The sequence below is a fragment of the Salvelinus fontinalis genome, chromosome 18 (assembly GCF_029448725.1).
Source record: "Salvelinus fontinalis isolate EN_2023a chromosome 18, ASM2944872v1, whole genome shotgun sequence".
Taxonomy (NCBI): Eukaryota; Metazoa; Chordata; class Actinopteri; order Salmoniformes; family Salmonidae; genus Salvelinus; species Salvelinus fontinalis.
In genome coordinates, this window is record NC_074682.1 from 61703358 (window position 1) to 61725425 (window position 22068).

The window sequence follows — 22068 nt, forward strand, 5'->3', positions numbered from 1 at the left end:
TATCTATGTCTCAGTAGTCACAGGACCATTTCCTCTCCAGTAGTAGTGTGTCATCTTTATGTGTCAGTACTCACAGGACCATTTCCTCTCCAGTAGTAGTGTGTCATCATTATGTGTCAGTAGTCACAGGACCATTTCCTCTCCAGTAGTAGTGTGTCATCTTTATGTGTCAGTACTCACAGGACCATTTCCTCTCCAGTAGTAGTGTGTCATCATTATGTGTCAGTACTCACAGGACCATTTCCTCTCCAGTAGTAGTGTGTCGTCATTATGTGTCAGTACTCACAGGACCATTTCCTCTCCAGTAGTAGTGTGTCATCATTATGTGTCAGTACTCACAGGACCATTTCCTCTCCAGTAGTAGTGTGTCATCATTATGTGTCAGTACTCACAGGACCATTTCCTCTCCAGTAGTAGTGTGTCATCATTATGTGTCAGTACTCACAGGACCATTTCCTCTCCAGTAGTAGTGTGTCATCATTATGTGTCAGTACTCACAGGACCATTTCCTCTCCAGTAGTAGTGTGTCATCTTTATGTGTCAGTACTCACAGGACCATTTCCTCTCCAGTAGTAGTGTGTCATCTTTATGTGTCAGTACTCACAGGACCATTTCCTCTCCAGTAGTAGTGTGTCATCTTTATGTGTCAGTACTCACAGGACCATTTCCTCTCCAGTAGTAGTGTGTCATCATTATGTGTCAGTACTCACAGGACCATTTCCTCTCCAGTAGTAGTGTGTCATCTTTATGTGTCAGTACTCACAGGACCATTTCCTCTCCAGTAGTAGTGTGTCATCTTTATGTGTCAGTACTCACAGGATAAGTCCCTCTTGACTGCGTTCTTTTTCCTCCTGATGGGGAACTCATCAATCTTCAGCTCCCCTTCGTCTGACACGTACTCGTATTCGTCTCTCACCGGCTTGGCCTTGTCCTCCTTTAGGTTTTGTAACGAGCCGAACACACTGGAGTTGGACTGGGGCTTCAGCTTAGAACTGGGAGAGAGAGAGAGAGAGAAGGGGGGGACGGGGACGGGGACGGACACAGGACAGTAAGGAACTGGTGCAAGTTACACACCCACACAATACATGTACACAGTATACATACCCGAGTAGCTTCTTGTGTGTCAATGAGAATGAAAACTTGTCTTTGTTGCCTGACAGCGGTGTCCTCTCAAACTTGTGCTCTTCAGTTTCCATCTTCAGTAAGGAATCTGGTTTGCTGTTCTGTAATGGACAACGATGAGAACTTAATGTTATGTTTAGAGGATCTGGCAGAAGGAAAATACAACATGTTTATAACATTGCAATGGAGAGTTGCAAAGAAAAAGACATATCTCAGACTGGTCAATAAAAATAAAAGAGTAAGATGGGCAAAAGAACACTAGACACTGGAGAGAGGAACTCTGCCTAGAAGGCCAGCATCCCGGAGTCGCCTCTTCACTGTTGACGTTGAGACTGGTGTTTTGTGGGTACTATTTAATGAAGCTGCCAGTTGAGGACTTGTGAGGCGTCTGTTTCTCAAACTAGACACTCTAATGTACTTGTCCTCTTGCTCAGTTGTGCACCGGGGCCTCCCACTCCTCTTTCTATTCTGGTTAGAGCTAGTTTGCGCTGTTCTGTGAAGGGAGTAGTACACAGTGTTGTATGAGATCTTCAGTTTCTTGGCAATGTCTCACTTCCTCACATGAAATAGCCTTCATTACTCAAAACAAGAATAGACTGACGAGTTTCAGAAGAAAGTCCTTTGTTTCTGACCATTTTGAGCCTGTAATCGAACCCACAAATGCTGATGCTCCAGATACTCAACTAGTCTAAAGAAGGACAGTTGTATTGCTTCTTTAATCAGAACAACAGTTTTCAGCTGTGCTAACATAATTGCAAAATGGTTTTTTAATGGTCAATTAGCCTTTTAAAATGATAATTCTTGGATTTGCTAACACAACGTGCCATTGGAACACAGGAGTGATGGCTGCTGATAATGGGCCTCTGCACGCCTATGTAGATATTCCATTAAAAATCTGCCGTTTCCAGCTACAATAGTAATTTACAACATTAACAATGTCTACACTGTATTTCTGATCAATTTGATGTTATTTTAATGGACAAAAAAGTTGCTTTTCTTTCAAAAACAAAGACATTTCTAAGTGACCCCCAAACTTATGTACGGTAGTGTCTATCTACCAGGGTCTGCAGAAGATGTGGTCTACTGGGATAACTGATGAATATCTATCTACCAGGGTCTCCAGAATGTGTGGTCTACTGGGATAACTGATGAATATCTATCTACCAGGGTCTCCAGAATGTGTGGTCTACTGGGATAACTGATGAATATCTATCTACCAGGGTCTCCAGAAGATGTGGTCTACTGGGATAACTGATTAATATCTATCTACCAGGGTCTCCAGAAGATGTGGTCTACTGGGATAACTGATTAATATCTATCTACCAGGGTCTCCAGAAGGTGTGGTCTACTGGGATAACTGATGAATATCTATCTACCAGGGTCTCCAGAAGGTGTGGTCTACTGGGATAACAGATGAATATCTATCTACCAGGTCCTATAGAAGAGGTGGTCTGTGATTATCTATCTACCAGGTCCTATAGAAGAGGTGGTCTGTGATTATCTATCTCCCAGGTCCTATAGAAGAGGTGGTCTGTGATTATCTATCTACCAGGTCCTATAGAAGAGGTGGTCTGTGATTATCTATCTACCAGGTCCTATAGAAGAGGTGGTCTGTGATTATCTATCTACCAGGTCCTATAGAAGAGGTGGTCTGTGATTATCTATCTACCAGGTCCTATAGAAGAGGTGGTCTGTGATTATCTATCTACCAGGTCCTATAGAAGAGGCGGTCTGTGATTGTCTATCTACCAGGTCCTATAGAAGAGGTGGTCTGTGATTATCTATCTACCAGGTCCTATAGAAGAGGTGGTCTGTGATTATCTATCTACCAGGTCCTATAGAAGAGGTGGTCTGTGATTATCTATCTACCAGGTCCTATAGAAGAGGTGGTCTGTGATTATCTATCTACCAGGTCCTATAGAAGAGGTGGTCTGTGATTATCTATCTACCAGGTCCTATAGAAGAGGTGGTCTGTGATTATCTACCAGAGAGGTGGTCTGTGATTATCTATCTACCAGGTCCTATAGAAGAGGTGGTCTGTGAATATCTATTTACCAGGTCCTATAGAAGAGGTGGTCTGTGATTATCTATCTACCAGGTCCTATAGAAGAGGTGGTCTGTGATTATCTATCTACCAGGTCCTATAGAAGAGGTGGTCTGTGATTATCTATCTACCAGGTCCTATAGAAGAGGTGGTCTGAGATTATCTATCTACCAGGTCCTATAGAAGAGGTGGTCTGTGATTATCTATCTACCAGGTCCTATAGAAGAGGTGGTCTGTGATGGTCTATCTACCAGGTCCTATAGAAGAGGTGGTCTGTGATAATCTATCTACCAGGTCCTATAGAAGAGGTGGTCTGTGATTATCTATCTACCAGGTCCTATAGAAGAGGTGGTCTGTGATTATCTATCTACCAGGTCCTATAGAAGAGGTGGTCTGTGATTATCTATCTACCAGGTCCTATAGAAGAGGTGGTCTGTGATTATCTATCTACCAGGTCCTATAGAAGAGGTGGTCTGTGATTATCTATCTACCAGGTCCTATAGAAGAGGTGGTCTGTGATTATCTATCTACCAGGTCCTATAGAAGAGGTGGTATGTGATTATCTATCTACCAGGTCCTATAGAAGAGGTGGTCTGTGATTATCTATCTACCAGGTCCTATAGAAGAGGTGGTCTGTGATTATCTATCTACCAGGTCCTATAGAAGAGGTGGTCTGTGATTATCTATCTACCAGGTCCTATAGAAGAGATGGTCTGTGATGATCTATCTACCAGGTCCTATAGAAGAGGTGGTCTGTGATTATCTATCTACCAGGTCCTATAGAAGAGGTGGTCTGTGATTATCTATCTACCAGGTCCTATAGAAGAGGTGGTCTGTAATTATCTATCTACCAGAGAGGTGGTCTGTGATTATCTACCAGAGAGGTGGTCTGTGATTATCTATCTACCAGAGAGGTGGTCTGTGATTATCTATCTACCAGAGAGGTGGTCTGTGATTATCTATCTACCAGAGAGGTGGTATGTGATTATCTATCTACCAGAGAGGTGGTATGTGATTATCTATCTACCAGAGAGGTGGTATGTGATTATCTACCAGAGAGCTGGTCTCTATATATTTCCCACCCCCTTTTTTTAAGTAGATGCCTTTTGAACCCAGGACACCCAGAGTTTTTATAACTACAAACGGTTGAGTCAAAAATGCCAATTCATCATACTTGGGTGAAGTGAAGGTGTGGTCTGATCTTGCCAGTTTATCCACCAGGTAAAGATGTGGTCTGATCTGATCTTAGTTTCTATGCCCTGGCTGTATCTACCAGGTAAAGATGTGGTCTGATCTGATCTAGCCAGTTTATCCACCAGGTAAAGATGTGGTCTGATCTGATCTTAGTTTCTATGCCCTGGCTGTATCTACCAGGTAAAGATGTGGTCTGATCTGATCTAGCCAGTTTATCCACCAGGTAAAGATGTGGTCTGATCTGATCTTAGTTTCTATGCCCTGGCTGTATCTACCAGGTAAAGATGTGGTCTGATCTGATCTTAGTTTCTATGCCCTGGCTGTATCTACCAGTCCATGTGTTAGTGTTTGAGCTGCAGTTAGCTCCACTCTTTAGAGGGACCAGGACCCCTTGGAATGACTACAGACATTCCAACCGGAACACTTTGACAAGTTTCCACCAAACTAAAGCCGACTAATGTCTTCCGTTCACTCCGACTAAGCTTTTCTCCAGAACCCATCCCATGTTATCCAGCTATAATGACACAACAGCCTCCTTAGAGCAGTGGCCCAATCCCAAATGGAACCCTATACCCTGTAGTGAACTACTTTTGACTAGAGTCCTCTACACCTTATAGGGGAATAGGGTAGCATTTGGAACCCCCCCCCCCCCACCAGCTGAACTCCCGGCAGATGTGAATGCTTATGGGTGGAATGTTGTGGATATGACATAGTTGTGAGGACCCGAGACGGTTGGCTGAGCCTGGGTTCTAGAAGCTTTGAACAGTTACCAGGACTCTAATTGTGAGTAAAACCACGGTGTTAGTTTAGTTGATTACTATGATCGATAGTGTGTTAATCACTTTGCCGTTATACAACCTCTCGAGCTTCTCAAGCTTTAATAGAACAACAACCATTTGTATCTTCTTTGAAACGGCATCCAGCTTGAATTGGGTTTATTGTTACGTTTATCCATCATTATCATGTTTACTTTGGTCCGTGTGTTTTTAAAGCATGCCAACGCAGCCTTGACTCAATCTATTCTGTATTTTACCTTTGATTTTCAACTCAAACTATTATATATCTTACCCAACTATTCTGTATTTAACCTAACCATTCTGTATCTAACACAACTTACCTAACTATTCTGTATCTTACCTAACTAGTCTGTATCTTAACTAGCTATGATGTATCTTAACTATTCTGTATCTTAACTAGCTATTCTGTATCTTAACTAACTATGATGTATCTTAACTAGCTATTCTGTATCTTAACTAACTATGATGTATCTTAACTAGCTATGATGTATCTTAACTAGCTATGATGTATCTTAACTAGCTATGATGTATCTTAACAAGCTATGATGTATCTTAACTAGCTATGATGTATCTTAACTAGGTATGATGTATCTTAACTAGCTATTCTGTATCTTAACTAGCTATTCTGTATCTTAACTAACTATGATGTATCTTAACTAGCTATTCTGTATCTTAACTAACTATGATGTATCTTAACTAGCTATGATGTATCTTAACTAGGTATGATGTATCTTAACTAGCTAGGATGTATCTTAACTAGCTATGAAGTATCTTAACTATTCTGTATCTTAACTAGCTATGAAGTATCTTAACTATTCTGTATCTTAACTAGCTATGATGTATCTTAACTATGATGTATCTTAACTAGCTATGATGTATCTTAACTAGCTATGATGTATCTTAACTAACTAGGATGTATCTTAACTAGCTATGAAGTATCTTAACTATTCTGTATCTTAACTAGCTATGATGTATCTTAACTAGCTATGATGTATCTTAACTAGCTATGATGTATCTTAACTAACCATGATGTATCTTAACTAGCTATGATGTATCTTAACTAGCTATGATGTATCTTAACTAGCTATGATGTATCTTAACTAGCTATGATGTATCTTAACAAGCTATGAAGTATCTTAACTATTCTGTATCTTAACTAGCTATTCTGTATCTTAACTAACTATGATGTATCTTAACTAACTATTCTGTATCTTAACTAACTATGATGTATCTTAACTAGCTATGATGTATCTTAACTAACTATGATGTATCTTAACTAGCTATGATGTATCTTAACTATTCTGTATCTTAACTAGCTATTCTGTATCTTAACTAACTATGATGTATCTTAACTAGCTATGATGTATCTTAACTATTCTGTATCTTAACTAGCTATGATGTATCTTAACTAACTATGATGTATCTTAACTAGCTATGATGTATCTTAACTATTCTGTATCTTAACTAGCTATTCTGTATCTTAACTAACTATGATGTATCTTAACTAACTATTCTGTATCTTAACTAGCTATGATGTATCTTAACTAGCTATGATGTATCTTAACTATTCTGTATCTTAACTAGCTATTCTGTATCTTAACTAACTATGATGTATCTTAACTAACTATTCTGTATCTTAACTAACTATTCTGTATCTTAACTAGCTATGATGTATCTTAACTAACTATGATGTATCTTAACTAACTATGATGTATCTTAACTAACTATGATGTATCTTAACTATGATGTATCTTAACTAGCTATGATGTATCTTAACTACCTATTCTGTATCTTAACTAACTATGATGTATCTTAACTATGATGTATCTTAACTAACTATGATGTATCTTAACTAACTATGATGTATCTTAACTATGATGTATCTTAACTATGATGTATCTTAACTAACTATGATGTATCTTAACTAACTATGATGTATCTTAACTAACTATGATGTATCTTAACTATGATGTATCTTAACTAACTATGATGTATCTTAACTATGATGTATCTTAACTAGCTATGATGTATCTTAACTAGCTATGATGTATCTTAACTACCTATTCTGTATCTTAACTAACTATGATGTATCTTAACTATGATGTATCTTAACTAACTATGATGTATCTTAACTAACTATGATGTATCTTAACTATGATGTATCTTAACTAGCTATGATGTATCTTAACTAGCTATGATGTATCTTAACTAACTATGATGTATCTTAACTAGCTATGATGTATCTTAACTAGCTATGATGTATCTTAACTAGCTATGATGTATCTTAACTATGATGTATCTTAACTAGCTATGATGTATCTTAACTATGATGTATCTTAACTATGATGTATCTTAACTATGATGTATCTTAACTAACTATGATGTATCTTAACTAGCTATGATGTATCTTAACTAGGTATGATGTATCTTAACTAACTATGATGTATCTTAACTATGATGTATCTTAACTAACCATGATGTATCTTAACTATGATGTATCTTAACTAGCTATGATGTATCTTAACTATTCTGTATCATAACTAACTATTCTGTATCTTAACTAGCTATGATGTATCTTAACTATTCTGTATCTTAACTAGCTATGATGTATCTTAACTAACTATGATGTATCTTAACTAACCATGATGTATCTTAACTATGATGTATCTTAACTAGCTATGATGTATCTTAACTATTCTGTATCTTAACTAACTATTCTGTATCTTAACTAGCTATGATGTATCTTAACTATTCTGTATCTTAACTAGCTATGATGTATCTTAACTAGCTATGATGTATCTTAACTAGCTATGATGTATCTTAACTATTCTGTATCTTAACTAGCTATGATGTATCTTAACTATTCTGTATCTTAACTATTCTGTATCTTAACTAGCTATGATGTATCTTAACTATTCTGTATCTTAACTAGGTATGATGTATCTTAACTATTCTGTATCTTAACTAGCTATTCTGTATCTTAACTAGCTATGATGTATCTTAACTAGCTATGATGTATCTTAACTAGCTATGATGTATCTTAACTATTCTGTATCTTAACTAGCTATGATGTATCTTAACTAGGTATGATGTATCTTAACTATTCTGTATCTTAACTAGCTATGATGTATCTTAACTAGCTATGATGTATCTTAACTAGCTATTCTGTATCTTAACTAGCTATGATGTATCTTAACTAGCTATGATGTATCTTAACTAACTATGATGTATGTTAACTATGATGTATCTTAACTAGCTATGATGTATCTTAACTAGCTATGATGTATCTTAACTAGCTATGATGTATCTTAACTAGCTATGATGTATCTTAACTAGCTATGATGTATCTTAACTAGCTATGATGTATCTTAACTAGCTATGATGTATCTTAACTATGATGTATCTTAACTAGCTATGATGTATCTTAACTAGCTATGATGTATCTTAACTATGATGTATCTTAACTAGCTATGATGTATCTTAACTAGCTATGATGTATCTTAACTATGATGTATCTTAACTAACTATGATGTATCTTAACTATGATGTATCTTAACTAACCATGATGTATCTTAACTATGATGTATCTTAACTAGCTATGATGTATCTTAACTATTCTGTATCATAACTAACTATTCTGTATCTTAACTAGCTATGATGTATCTTAACTATTCTGTATCTTAACTAGCTATGATGTATCTTAACTAACTATGATGTATCTTAACTAACCATGATGTATCTTAACTATGATGTATCTTAACTAGCTATGATGTATCTTAACTATTCTGTATCTTAACTAACTATTCTGTATCTTAACTAGCTATGATGTATCTTAACTATTCTGTATCTTAACTAGCTATGATGTATCTTAACTAGCTATGATGTATCTTAACTAGCTATGATGTATCTTAACTATTCTGTATCTTAACTAGCTATGATGTATCTTAACTATTCTGTATCTTAACTATTCTGTATCTTAACTAGCTATGATGTATCTTAACTATTCTGTATCTTAACTAGGTATGATGTATCTTAACTATTCTGTATCTTAACTAGCTATTCTGTATCTTAACTAGCTATGATGTATCTTAACTAGCTATGATGTATCTTAACTAGCTATGATGTATCTTAACTATTCTGTATCTTAACTAGCTATGATGTATCTTAACTAGGTATGATGTATCTTAACTATTCTGTATCTTAACTAGCTATGATGTATCTTAACTAGCTATGATGTATCTTAACTAGCTATTCTGTATCTTAACTAGCTATGATGTATCTTAACTAGCTATGATGTATCTTAACTAACTATGATGTATGTTAACTATGATGTATCTTAACTAGCTATGATGTATCTTAACTAGCTATGATGTATCTTAACTAGCTATGATGTATCTTAACTAGCTATGATGTATCTTAACTAGCTATGATGTATCTTAACTAGCTATGATGTATCTTAACTAGCTATGATGTATCTTAACTAACTATGATGTATCTTAACTAGCTATGATGTATCTTAACTATGATGTATCTTAACTAGCTATGATGTATCTTAACTAGCTATGATGTATCTTAACTAGCTATGATGTATCTTAACTAGCTATGATGTATCTTAACTAGCTATGATGTATCTTAACTAGCTATGATGTATCTTAACTAGCTATGATGTATCTTAACTAACTATGATGTATCTTAACTAACTATGATGTATCTTAACTAGCTATGATGTATCTTAACTAACTATGATGTATCTTAACTATGATGCATCTTAACTAGCTATGATGTATCTTAACTATGATGTATCTTAACTAACTATGATGTATCTTAACTATTCTGTATCTTAACTAGCTATGATGTATCTTAACTAGCTATGATGTATCTTTACTAACTATTCTGTATCTTAACTAACTATGATGTATCTTAACTAACTATGATGTATCTAACTAGCTATGATGTATCTTAACTAGCTATGATGTATATTAACTAACTATTCTGTATCTTAACTAGGTATGATGTATATTAACTAACTATGATGTATCTAACTAGGTATGATGTATCTTAACTAGCTATGATGTATCTTAACTATTCTGTATCTTAACTATTCTGTATCTTAACTAGCTATGATGTATCTTAACTAACTATGATGTATCTTAACTAACTATGATGTATATTAACTATGATGTATCTTAACTATTCTGTATCTTAACTAGCTATGATGTATCTTAACTAACTATGATGTATCTTAACTAACTATGATGTATATTAACTATGATGTATCTTAACTATTCTGTATCTTAACTAGCTATGATGTATCTTAACTAGCTATTCTGTATCTTAACTAACTATGATGTATCTTAACTAACTATGATGTATCTTAACTAACCATGATGTATCTTAACTAGCTATTCTGTATCTTAACTAACTATGATGTATCTTAACTAGCTATGATGTATCTTAACTAGCTATGATGTATCTTAACTAACTAGGATGTATCTTAACTAACTAGGATGTATCTTACCTAACTTAACTAGTCTGTATCTAACATTTTCTAACAACCTAATTTTGACCAAAATGAACCAGAGAGATGACTGCTTCCTGTTGTATTTCCCCAAGCTGTAAGGAGGGAGCTCTGGCCAACAAACAGCAGAGACCTGAGGACACCATCCAACCTGGAACTGGGGGACTAGTGTCTCTGACCAACAAACAGCAGAGACCTGAGGACACCATCCAACCTGGAACTGGGGGACTAGTGTCTCTGACCAACAAACAGCAGAGACCTGAGGACACCATCCAACCTGGAACTGGGGGACTAGTGTCTCTGACCAACAAACAGCAGAGACCTGAGGACACCATCCAACCTGGAACTGGGGGACTAGTGTCTCTGACCAACAAACAGCAGAGACCTGAGGACACCATCCAACCTGGAACTGGGGGACTAGTGTCTCTGACCAACAAACAGCAGAGACCTGAGGACACCATCCAACCTGGAACTGGGGGACTAGTGTCTCTGACCAACAAACAGCAGAGACCTGAGGACACCATCCAACCTGGAACTGGGGGACTAGTGTCTCTGACCAACAAACAGCAGAGACCTGAGGACACCATCCAACCTGGAACTGGGGGACTAGTGTCTCTGACCAACAAACAGCAGAGACCTGAGGACACCATCCAACCTGGAACTGGGGGACTAGTGTCTCTGACCAACAAACAGCAGAGACCTGAGGACACCATCCAACCTGGAACTGGGGGACTAGTGTCTCTGACCAACAAACAGCAGAGACCTGAGGACACCATCCAACCTGGAACTGGGGGACTAGTGTCTCTGACCAACAAACAGCAGAGACCTGAGGACACCATCCAACCTGGAACTGGGGGACTAGTGTCTCTGACCAACAAACAGCAGAGACCTGAGGACACCATCCAACCTGGAACTGGGGGACTAGTGTCTCTGGCCAACAAACAGCAGAGACCTGAGGACACCATCCAACCTGGAACTGGGGGACTAGTGTCTCTGACCAACAAACAGCAGAGACCTGAGGACACCATCCAACCTGGAACTGGGGGACTAGTGTCTCTGACCAACAAAAAGCAGAGACCTGAGGACACCATCCAACCTGGAACTGGGGGACTAGTGTCTCTGACCAACAAACAGCAGAGACCTGAGGACACCATCCAACCTGGAACTGGGGGACTAGTGTCTCTGACCAACAAACAGCAGAGACCTGAGGACACCATCCAACCTGGAACTGGGGGACTAGTGTCTCTGACCAACAAACAGCAGAGACCTGAGGACACCATCCAACCTGGAACTGGGGGACTAGTGTCTCTGACCAACAAACAGCAGAGACCTGAGGACACCATCCAACCTGGAACTGAGGGACTAGTGTCTCTGACCAACAAACAGCAGAGACCTGAGGACACCATCCAACCTGGAACTGGGGGACTAGTGTCTCTGACCAACAAACAGCAGAGACCTGAGGACACCATCCAACCTGGAACTGGGGGACTAGTGTCTCTGACCAACAAACAGCAGAGACCTGAGGACACCATCCAACCTGGAACTGGGGGACTAGTGTCTCTGACCAACAAACAGCAGAGACCTGAGGACACCATCCAACCTGGAACTGGGGGACTAGTGTCTCTGGCCAACAAACAGCAGAGACCTGAGGACACCATCCAACCTGGAACTGGGGGACTAGTGTCTCTGACCAACAAACAGCAGAGACCTGAGGACACCATCCAACCTGGAACTGGGGGACTAGTGTCTCTGGCCAACAAACAGCAGAGACCTGAGGACACCATCCAACCTGGAACTGGGGGACTAGTGTCTCTGACCAACAAACAGCAGAGACCTGAGGACACCATCCAACCTGGAACTGGGGGACTAGTGTCTCTGACCAACAAACAGCAGAGACCTGAGGACACCATCCAACCTGGAACTGGGGGACTAGTGTCTCTGACCAACAAACAGCAGAGACCTGATGACCCCATCCAACCTGGAACTGGGGGACTAGTGTCTCTGACCAGCAAACAGCAGGACCTGAGGACACCATCCAACCTGGAACTGGGGGACTAGTGTCTCTGACCAACAAACAGCAGAGACCTGAGGACACCATCCAACCTGGAACTGGGGGACTAGTGTCTCTGACCAACAAACAGCAGAGACCTGAGGACACCATCCAACCTGGAACTGGGGGACTAGTGTCTCTGACCATCAAACAGCAGAGACCTGAGGACACCATCCAACCTGGAACTGGGGGACTAGTGTCTCTGACCAACAAACAGCAGAGACCTGAGGACACCATCCAACCTGGAACTGGGGGACTAGTGTCTCTGACCAACAAACAGCAGAGACCTGAGGACACCATCCAACCTGGAACTGGGGGACTAGTGTCTCTGACCAACAAACAGCAGAGACCTGAGGACACCATCCAACCTGGAACTGGGGAACTAGTGTCTCTGACCATCAAACAGCAGAGACCTGAGGACACCATCCAACCTGGAACTGGGGGACTAGTGTCTCTGACCAACAAACAGCAGAGACCTGAGGACACCATCCAACCTGGAACTGGGGGACTAGTGTCTCTGACCAACAAACAGCAGAGACCTGAGGACACCATCCAACCTGGAACTGGGGGACTAGTGTCTCTGACCAACAAACAGCAGAGACCTGAGGACACCATCCAACCTGGAATTGGGGGACTAGTGTCTCTGACCAACAAACAGCAGAGACCTGAGGACACCATCCAACCTGGAACTGGGGGACTAGTGTCTCTGACCAACAAACAGCAGAGACCTGAGGACACCATCCAACCTGGAACTGGGGGACTAGTGTCTCTGACCAACAAACAGCAGAGACCTGAGGACACCATCCAACCTGGAATTGGGGGACTAGTGTCTCTGACCAACAAACAGCAGAGACCTGAGGACACCATCCAACCTGGAACTGGGGGACTAGTGTCTCTGACCAACAAACAGCAGAGACCTGAGGACACCATCCAACCTGGAACTGGGGGACTAGTGTCTCTGACCAACAAACAGCAGAGACCTGAGGACACCATCCAACCTGGAACTGGGGGACTAGTGTCTCTGACCAACAAACAGCAGAGACCTGAGGACACCATCCAACCTGGAACTGGGGGACTAGTGTTTGGTCTGATGCTCTTTTGAAAGCCAAGAAGAAGAAGAACAATGAAAAAAAGAAAAGAAAATGAAAGTAGATTACAATGATATATTGTAACTGATATAATATACTGTAACTGGGGACTGAGCAGATACAAATTCAATTATCTCCAAGGTGTGAAGGAAAAGGCCTTTGGGCCAAACAAGTGTCATCAGAAGACCCCTCCTGCTGTTCACTGGAATGGTACTGATTCCACCTGGCGATCTGTTCACCGTCTGCCCTGTCTCATCCTGTCTAGTACAGGTACCCCCACCACACTCCCCTCTCTCCCTGGGCTGTCTCCCCCTGTCTAGTACAGGTACCCCCACCAAACTCACCCCTCTCTGTTCACCGTCTGCCCTGGTTCGTCTCCTCCTGTCTGGTACAGGTACCCCCACCACACTCCCCTCTCTCTCCCTGGCCTGTCTCCCCCTGTCTGGTACAGGTACCCCCACCACACTCCCCTCTCTCCCTGGGCTGTCTCCCCCTGTCTAGTACAGGTACCCCCACCACACTCCCCCCTCTCTCCCTGGCCTGTCTCCCCCTGTCTGGTACAGGTACCCCCACCACACTCCCCCCTCTCTGTTCACCGTCTGCCCTGGTTCGTCTCCTCCTGTCTAGTACAGGTACCCCCACCACACTCCCCACTCTCTCCCTGGCCTGTCTCCCCCTGTCTGGTACAGGTACCCCCACCACACTCCCCCCTCTCTCCCTGGCCTGTCTCCCCCTCTCTCCCTGGGCTGTCTCCCCCTGTCTGGTACAGGTACCCCCACCACACTCCCCTCTCTCTCCCTGGCCTGTCTCCCCCTGTCTAGTACAGGTACCCCCACCACACTCCCCCCTCTCTCCCTGCCCTGTCTCCTCCTGTCTGGTACAGGTACCCCCACCACACTCCCCCCTCTCTCCCTGGCCTGTCTCCCCCTCTCTCCCTGGTTCGTCTCCTCCTGTCTAGTACAGGTACCCCCACCACACTCCCCTCTCTCTCCCTGCCCTGTCTCCCCCTGTCTGGTACAGGTACCCCCACCACACTCCCCTCTCTCTCCCTGGCCTGTCTCCCCCTGTCTGGTACAGGTACCCCCACCACACTCCCCTCTCTCTCCCTGGCCTGTCTCCCCCTGTCTAGTACAGGTACCCCCACCACAATCACCCCTCTCTCCCTGGCCTGTCTCCCCCTCTCTCCCTGGGCTGTCTCCCCCTGTCTGGTACAGGTACCCCCACCACACTCCCCCTCTCTCCCTGGGCTGTCTCCCCCTGTCTGGTACAGGTACCCCCACCACACTCACCCCTCTCTCCCTGGCCTGTCTCCCCCTCTCTCCCTGGGCTGTCTCCCCCTGTCTGGTACAGGTACCCCCACCACACTCCCCCCTCTCTCCCTGGCCTGTCTCCCCCTCTCTCCCTGGGCTGTCTCCCCCTGTCTGGTACAGGTACCCCCACCACACTCCCCGGCCTGTCTCCCCCTCTCTCCCTGGGCTGTCTCCCCCTGTCTGGTACAGGTACCCCCACCACACTCCCCCCTCTCTCCCTGGCCTGTCTCCCCCTGTCTGGTACAGGTACCCCCACCACACTCCCCCCTCTCTGTTCACCGTCTGCCCTGTCCTGTCTCCCCCTGTCTAGTACAGGTACCCCCACCACACTCCCCCCTCTCTCCCTGGCCTGTCTCCCCCTGTCTAGTACAGGTACCCCCACCACACTCCCCCCTCTCTCCCTGGCCTGTCTCCCCCTGTCTAGTACAGGTACCCCCACCAAACTCACCCCTCTCTGTTCACCGTCTGCCCTGGTTCGTCTCCTCCTGTCTGGTACAGGTACCCCCACCACACTCCCCCCTCTCTCCCTGGCCTGTCTCATCCTGTCTGGTACAGGTACCCCCACCACACTCCCCCCCTCTCTCCCTGGCCTGTCTCCTCCTGTCTGGTACAGGTACCCCCACCACACTCCCCCCTCTCTCCCTGCCCTGTCTCCTCCTGTCTGGTACAGGTACCCCCACCACACTCCCCCCTCTCTCCCTGGTCTGTCTCCCCCTGTCTGGTACAGGTACCCCCACCACACTCCCCCCTCTCTCCCTGGTCTGTCTCCCCCTGTCTGGTACAGGTACCCCCACCACACTCCCCCCTCTCTCCCTGGTCTGTCTCCCCCTGTCTGGTACAGGTACCCCCACCACACTCCCCCCTCTCTGTTCACCGTCTGCCCTGGTTCGTCTCCTCCTGTCTAGTACAGGTACCCCCACCACACTCACCCCTCTCTCTCCCTGGCCTGTCTCCCCCTGTCTGGTACAGGTACCCCCACCACACTCACCCCTCTCTCCATGGCCTGTCTCCCCCTCTCTCCCTGGGCTGTCTCCCCCTGTCTGGTACAGGTACCCCCACCACACTCACCCCTCTCTCCCTGGGCTGTCTCCCCCTGTCTGGTACAGGTACCCCCACCACACTCACCCCTCTCTCCCTGGCCTGTCTCCCCCTCTCTCCCTGGGCTGTCTCCCCCTGTCTGGTACAGGTACCCCCACCACACTCCCCCCTCTCTCCCTGGCCTGTCTCCCCCTCTCTCCCTGGGCTGTCTCCCCCTGTCTGGTACAGGTACCCCCACCACACTCCCCGGCCTGTCTCCCCCTCTCTCCCTGGGCTGTCTCCCCCTGTCTGGTACAGGTACCCCCACCACACTCCCCCCTCTCTCCCTGGCCTGTCTCCCCCTGTCTGGTACAGGTACCCCCACCACACTCCCCTCTCTCTCCCTGGCCTGTCTCCCCCTGTCTGGTACGGGTACCCCCACCACACTCCCCCCTCTCTCCCTGGTCTGTCTCCCCCTGTCTGGTACAGGTACCCCCACCACACTCCCCCCTCTCTCCCTGGTCTGTCTCCCCCTGTCTGGTACAGGTACCCCCACCACACTCCCCCCCTCTCTCCCTGGCCTGTCTCCCCCTCTCTGGTACAGGTACCCCCACCACACTCCCCCCCTCTCTCCCTGGCCTGTCTCCCCCTGTCTGGTACAGGTACCCCCACCACACTCCCCTCTCTCCCTGGGCTGTCTCCCCCTGTCTGGTACAGGTACCCCCACCACACTCCCCGGCCTGTCTCCCCCTCTCTCCCTGGGCTGTCTCCCCCTGTCTGGTACAGGTACCCCCACCACACTCCCCCCTCTCTCCCTGGCCTGTCTCCCCCTGTCTGGTACAGGTACCCCCACCACACTCCCCCCTCTCTGTTCACCGTCTGCCCTGTCCTGTCTCCCCCTGTCTAGTACAGGTACCCCCACCACACTCCCCCCTCTCTCCCTGGCCTGTCTCCCCCTGTCTAGTACAGGTACCCCCACCAAACTCACCCCTCTCTGTTCACCGTCTGCCCTGGTTCGTCTCCTCCTGTCTGGTACAGGTACCCCCACCACACTCCCCCCTCTCTCCCTGGCCTGTCTCATCCTGTCTGGTACAGGTACCCCCACCACACTCCCCCCCTCTCTCCCTGGCCTGTCTCCTCCTGTCTGGTACAGGTACCCCCACCACACTCCCCCCTCTCTCCCTGCCCTGTCTCCTCCTGTCTGGTACAGGTACCCCCACCACACTCCCCCCTCTCTCCCTGGTCTGTCTCCCCCTGTCTGGTACAGGTACCCCCACCACACTCCCCCCTCTCTCCCTGGTCTGTCTCCCCCTGTCTGGTACAGGTACCCCCACCACACTCCCCCCTCTCTCCCTGGTCTGTCTCCCCCTGTCTGGTACAGGTACCCCCACCACACTCCCCCCTCTCTGTTCACCGTCTGCCCTGGTTCGTCTCCTCCTGTCTAGTACAGGTACCCCCACCACACTCACCCCTCTCTCTCCCTGGCCTGTCTCCCCCTGTCTGGTACAGGTACCCCCACCACACTCACCCCTCTCTCCATGGCCTGTCTCCCCCTCTCTCCCTGGGCTGTCTCCCCCTGTCTGGTACAGGTACCCCCACCACACTCACCCCTCTCTCCCTGGGCTGTCTCCCCCTGTCTGGTACAGGTACCCCCACCACACTCACCCCTCTCTCCCTGGCCTGTCTCCCCCTCTCTCCCTGGGCTGTCTCCCCCTGTCTGGTACAGGTACCCCCACCACACTCCCCCCTCTCTCCCTGGCCTGTCTCCCCCTCTCTCCCTGGGCTGTCTCCCCCTGTCTGGTACAGGTACCCCCACCACACTCCCCGGCCTGTCTCCCCCTCTCTCCCTGGGCTGTCTCCCCCTGTCTGGTACAGGTACCCCCACCACACTCCCCCCTCTCTCCCTGGCCTGTCTCCCCCTGTCTGGTACAGGTACCCCCACCACACTCCCCTCTCTCTCCCTGGCCTGTCTCCCCCTGTCTGGTACGGGTACCCCCACCACACTCCCCCTCTCTCCCTGGCCTGTCTCCCCCTGTCTAGTACAGGTACCCCCACCACACTCCCCCCTCTCTCCCTGGTCTGTCTCCCCCTGTCTGGTACAGGTACCCCCACCACACTCCCCCCTCTCTCCCTGGCCTGTCTCATCCTGTCTGGTACAGGTACCCCCACCACACTCCCCCCTCTCTCCCTGCCCTGTCTCCTCCTGTCTGGTACAGGTACCCCCACCACACTCCCCCCCTCTCTCCCTGGCCTGTCTCCCCCTCTCTGGTACAGGTACCCCCACCACACTCCCCCCCTCTCTCCCTGGCCTGTCTCCCCCTGTCTGGTACAGGTACCCCCACCACACTCACCCCTCTCTGTTCACCGTCTGCCCTGTCCTGTCTCCCCCTGTCTAGTACAGGTACCCCCACCACACTCCCCCCCTCTCTCCCTGCCCTGTCTCCTCCTGTCTGGTACAGGTACCCCCACCACACTCCCCCCTCTCTCCCTGGCCTGTCTCCCCCTGTCTGGTACAGGCACCCCCACCACACTCCCCCCTCTCTCCCTGGCCTGTCTCATCCTGTCTGGTACAGGTACCCCCACCACACTCCCCCCTCTCTCCCTGCCCTGTCTCCTCCTGTCTGGTACAGGTACCCCCACCACACTCCCCCCTCTCTCCCTGGCCTGTCTCCCCCTGTCTGGTACAGGTACCCCCACCACACTCCCCCCTCTCTCCCTGGCCTGTCTCCCCCTGTCTGGTACAGGTACCCCCACCACACTCCCCCCTCTCTCCCTGGCCTGTCTCCCCCTGTCTGGTACAGGTACCCCCACCACACTCCCTCCTCTCTCCCTGCCCTGTCTCCCCCTGTCTGGTACAGGTACCCCCACCACACTCCCTCCTCTCTCCCTGGCCTGTCTCCCCCTGTCTGGTACAGGTACCCCCACCACACTCCCTCCTCTCTCCCTGCCCTGTCTCCCCCTGTCTGGTACAGGTACCCCCACCACACTCCCTCCTCTCTACCTGCCCTGTCTCATCCTGTCTGGTACAGGTACCCCCACCACACTCCCTCCTCTCTCCCTGCCCTGTCTCATCCTGTCTGGTACAGGTACCCCCACCACACTCCCTCCTCTCTCCCTGCCCTGTCTCATCCTGTCTGGTAAAAGGCCATCTTTACCAAGGATCACCTTCAGTGCTCGGTTGTCTCCACCAAGTCTGTCCCCAAACATTTAGATTTGCTGGTTTTAAGCATTAAACTTTCAAATAGCTCTTAGTTGACTGTTGCTGTGTGTTATCGTTCTCCATCAGCACCGGCCTGTACCCTGCCTGCCCTGAGTTCTCTCCTGGCCCCGTACACTGAGTCTGAATGTGTCCTACTAGGTGACCTAAACTGGGACATGCTTAAACCACCTGACCAAGTCCTAAAGCAATGGGACTCACTAAACCTTTCTCAGATGATTACCAATCCCACAAGGTATGACTCCAAACACCCAGAAAAGGCTACTCTCCTTGATGTTATCCTCACAAATAATCCTGATCGGTATCAGTCTGGTGTTTTCTGTAATGACCTTAGTGATCACTGTTTTACAGCCTGTGTTCGTAATGGCTGCTCAGTGAAACGACCTGTCCTGATTGGTCATAGACGCTTGCCAGAACACTTTAATGAGCACGCCTTCCTTCATAATCTGGCTTCTGTAAAATGTTATAGAATCAGCTTGACCCCTTCTGACGAAGACGCTTGGACCTTCATTTTTAATATTTTCAGTGGTATTGTTAACACACCCCTCCATAAAGGAAATGAGAATTAAAAACAGGTTCAGCCCCTGGTTCAACTTTAAGGAGCAGGTCTCTGTACCTGTATCTAACTCAACCTGTATCTAACTCAACCTGTATCTAACTCAACCTGTATCTAACTCAACCTGTATTTAACTCAACCTGTTCTGTATCTAACTCAACCTGTATCTAACTCAACCTGTATCTAACTCAACCTGTATCTAACTCAACCTGTTCTGTATCTAAATCAACCTGTTCTGTATCTAACTCAACCTGTATCTAACTCAACCTGTATCTAACTCAACCTGTATCTAACTCAACCTGTATCTAACTCAACCTGTATCTAACTCAACCTGTATCTAACTCAACCTGTATCTAACTCAACCTGTTCTGTATCTAAATCAACCTGTATCTAACTCAACCTGTTCTGTATCTAACTCAACCTGTATCTAACTCAACCTGTATCTAACTCAACCTGTATCTAACTCAACCTGTTCTGTATCTAACTCAACCTGTATCTAACTCAACCTGTATCTAACTCAACCTGTATCTAACTCAACCTGTATCTAACTCAACCTGTATCTAACTCAACCTGTATCTAACTCAACCCGTATCTAACTCAACCCGTATCTAACTCAACCCGTATCTAACTCAACCCGTATCTAACTCAACCCGTATCTAACTCAACCCGTATCTAACTCAACCCGTATCTAACTCAACCCGTATCTAACTCAACCCGTATCTAACTCAACCCGTATCTAACTCAACCCGTATCTAACTCAACCCGTATCTAACTCAACCCGTATCTAACTCAACCCGTATCTAACTCAACCCGTATCTAACTCAACCCGTATCTAACTCAACCCGTATCTAACTCAACCCGTATCTAACTCAACCCGTATCTAACTCAACCCGTATCTAACTCAACCCGTATCTAACTCAACCCGTATCTAACTCAACCTGTTCTGTATCTAACTCAACCTGTTCTGTATCTAACTCAACCTGTTCTGTATCTAACTCAACCTGTATCTAACTCAACCTGTATCTAACTCAACCTGTATCTAACTCAACCTGTATCTAACTCAACCTGTATCTAACTCAACCTGTATCTAACTCAACCTGTACCTAACTCAACCTGTACCTAACTCAACCTGTACCTAACTCAACCCGTACCTAACTCAACCCGTACCTAACTCAACCCGTATCTAACTCAACCCGTATCTAACTCAACCCGTATCTAACTCAACCCGTATCTAACTCAACCCGTATCTAACTCAACCCGTATCTAACTCAACCCGTATCTAACTCAACCTGTATCTAACTCAACCTGTTCTGTATCTAACTCAACCTGTATCTAACTCAACCTGTATCTAACTCAACCTGTATCTAACTCAACCTGTTCTGTATCTAACTCAACCTGTATCTAACTCAACCTGTTCTGTATCTAACTCAACCTGTATCTAACTCAACCTGTATCTAACTCAACCTGTATCTAACTCAACCCGTATCTAACTCAACCCGTATCTAACTCAACCCGTATCTAACTCAACCCGTATCTAACTCAACCCGTATCTAACTCAACCCGTATCTAACTCAACCCGTATCTAACTCAACCTGTTCTGTATCTAACTCAACCTGTTCTGTATCTAACTCAACCTGTTCTGTATCTAACTCAACCTGTATCTAACTCAACCTGTATCTAACTCAACCTGTATCTAACTCAACCTGTATCTAACTCAACCTGTATCTAACTCAACCTGTATCTAACTCAACCTGTACCTAACTCAACCCGTACCTAACTCAACCCGTACCTAACTCAACCCGTACCTAACTCAACCCGTACCTAACTCAACCCGTACCTAACTCAACCCGTACCTAACTCAACCCGTACCTAACTCAACCCGTACCTAACTCAACCCGTATCTAACTCAACCCGTATCTAACTCAACCCGTATCTAACTCAACCCGTATCTAACTCAACCCGTATCTAACTCAACCCGTATCTAACTCAACCCGTATCTAACTCAACCCGTATCTAACTCAACCCGTATCTAACTCAACCCGTATCTAACTCAACCCGTATCTAACTCAACCTGTTCTGTATCTAACTCAACCTGTTCTGTATCTAACTCAACCTGTTCTGTATCTAACTCAACCTGTTCTGTATCTAACTCAAC

General features: G+C 45.8%; 1 protein-coding gene across 3 annotated transcripts in view; it reads right to left on the minus strand.

Annotated features, from left to right (window-relative positions):
• LOC129815843 (lysine-specific demethylase phf2-like) overlaps positions 1-22068 on the minus strand; it is a 278038-nt gene that overhangs the window by 163562 nt on the left and 92408 nt on the right. For all 3 annotated transcript variants that reach the window (XM_055870000.1, XM_055870001.1, XM_055870003.1), the window contains 2 exons: positions 1105-1223; positions 817-992 (listed from right to left, as the gene is read on the minus strand). In XM_055870000.1, the coding sequence (XP_055725975.1) occupies positions 817-992; positions 1105-1223 (295 nt within the window). The remainder of the gene's footprint in view (positions 1-816; positions 993-1104; positions 1224-22068) is intronic.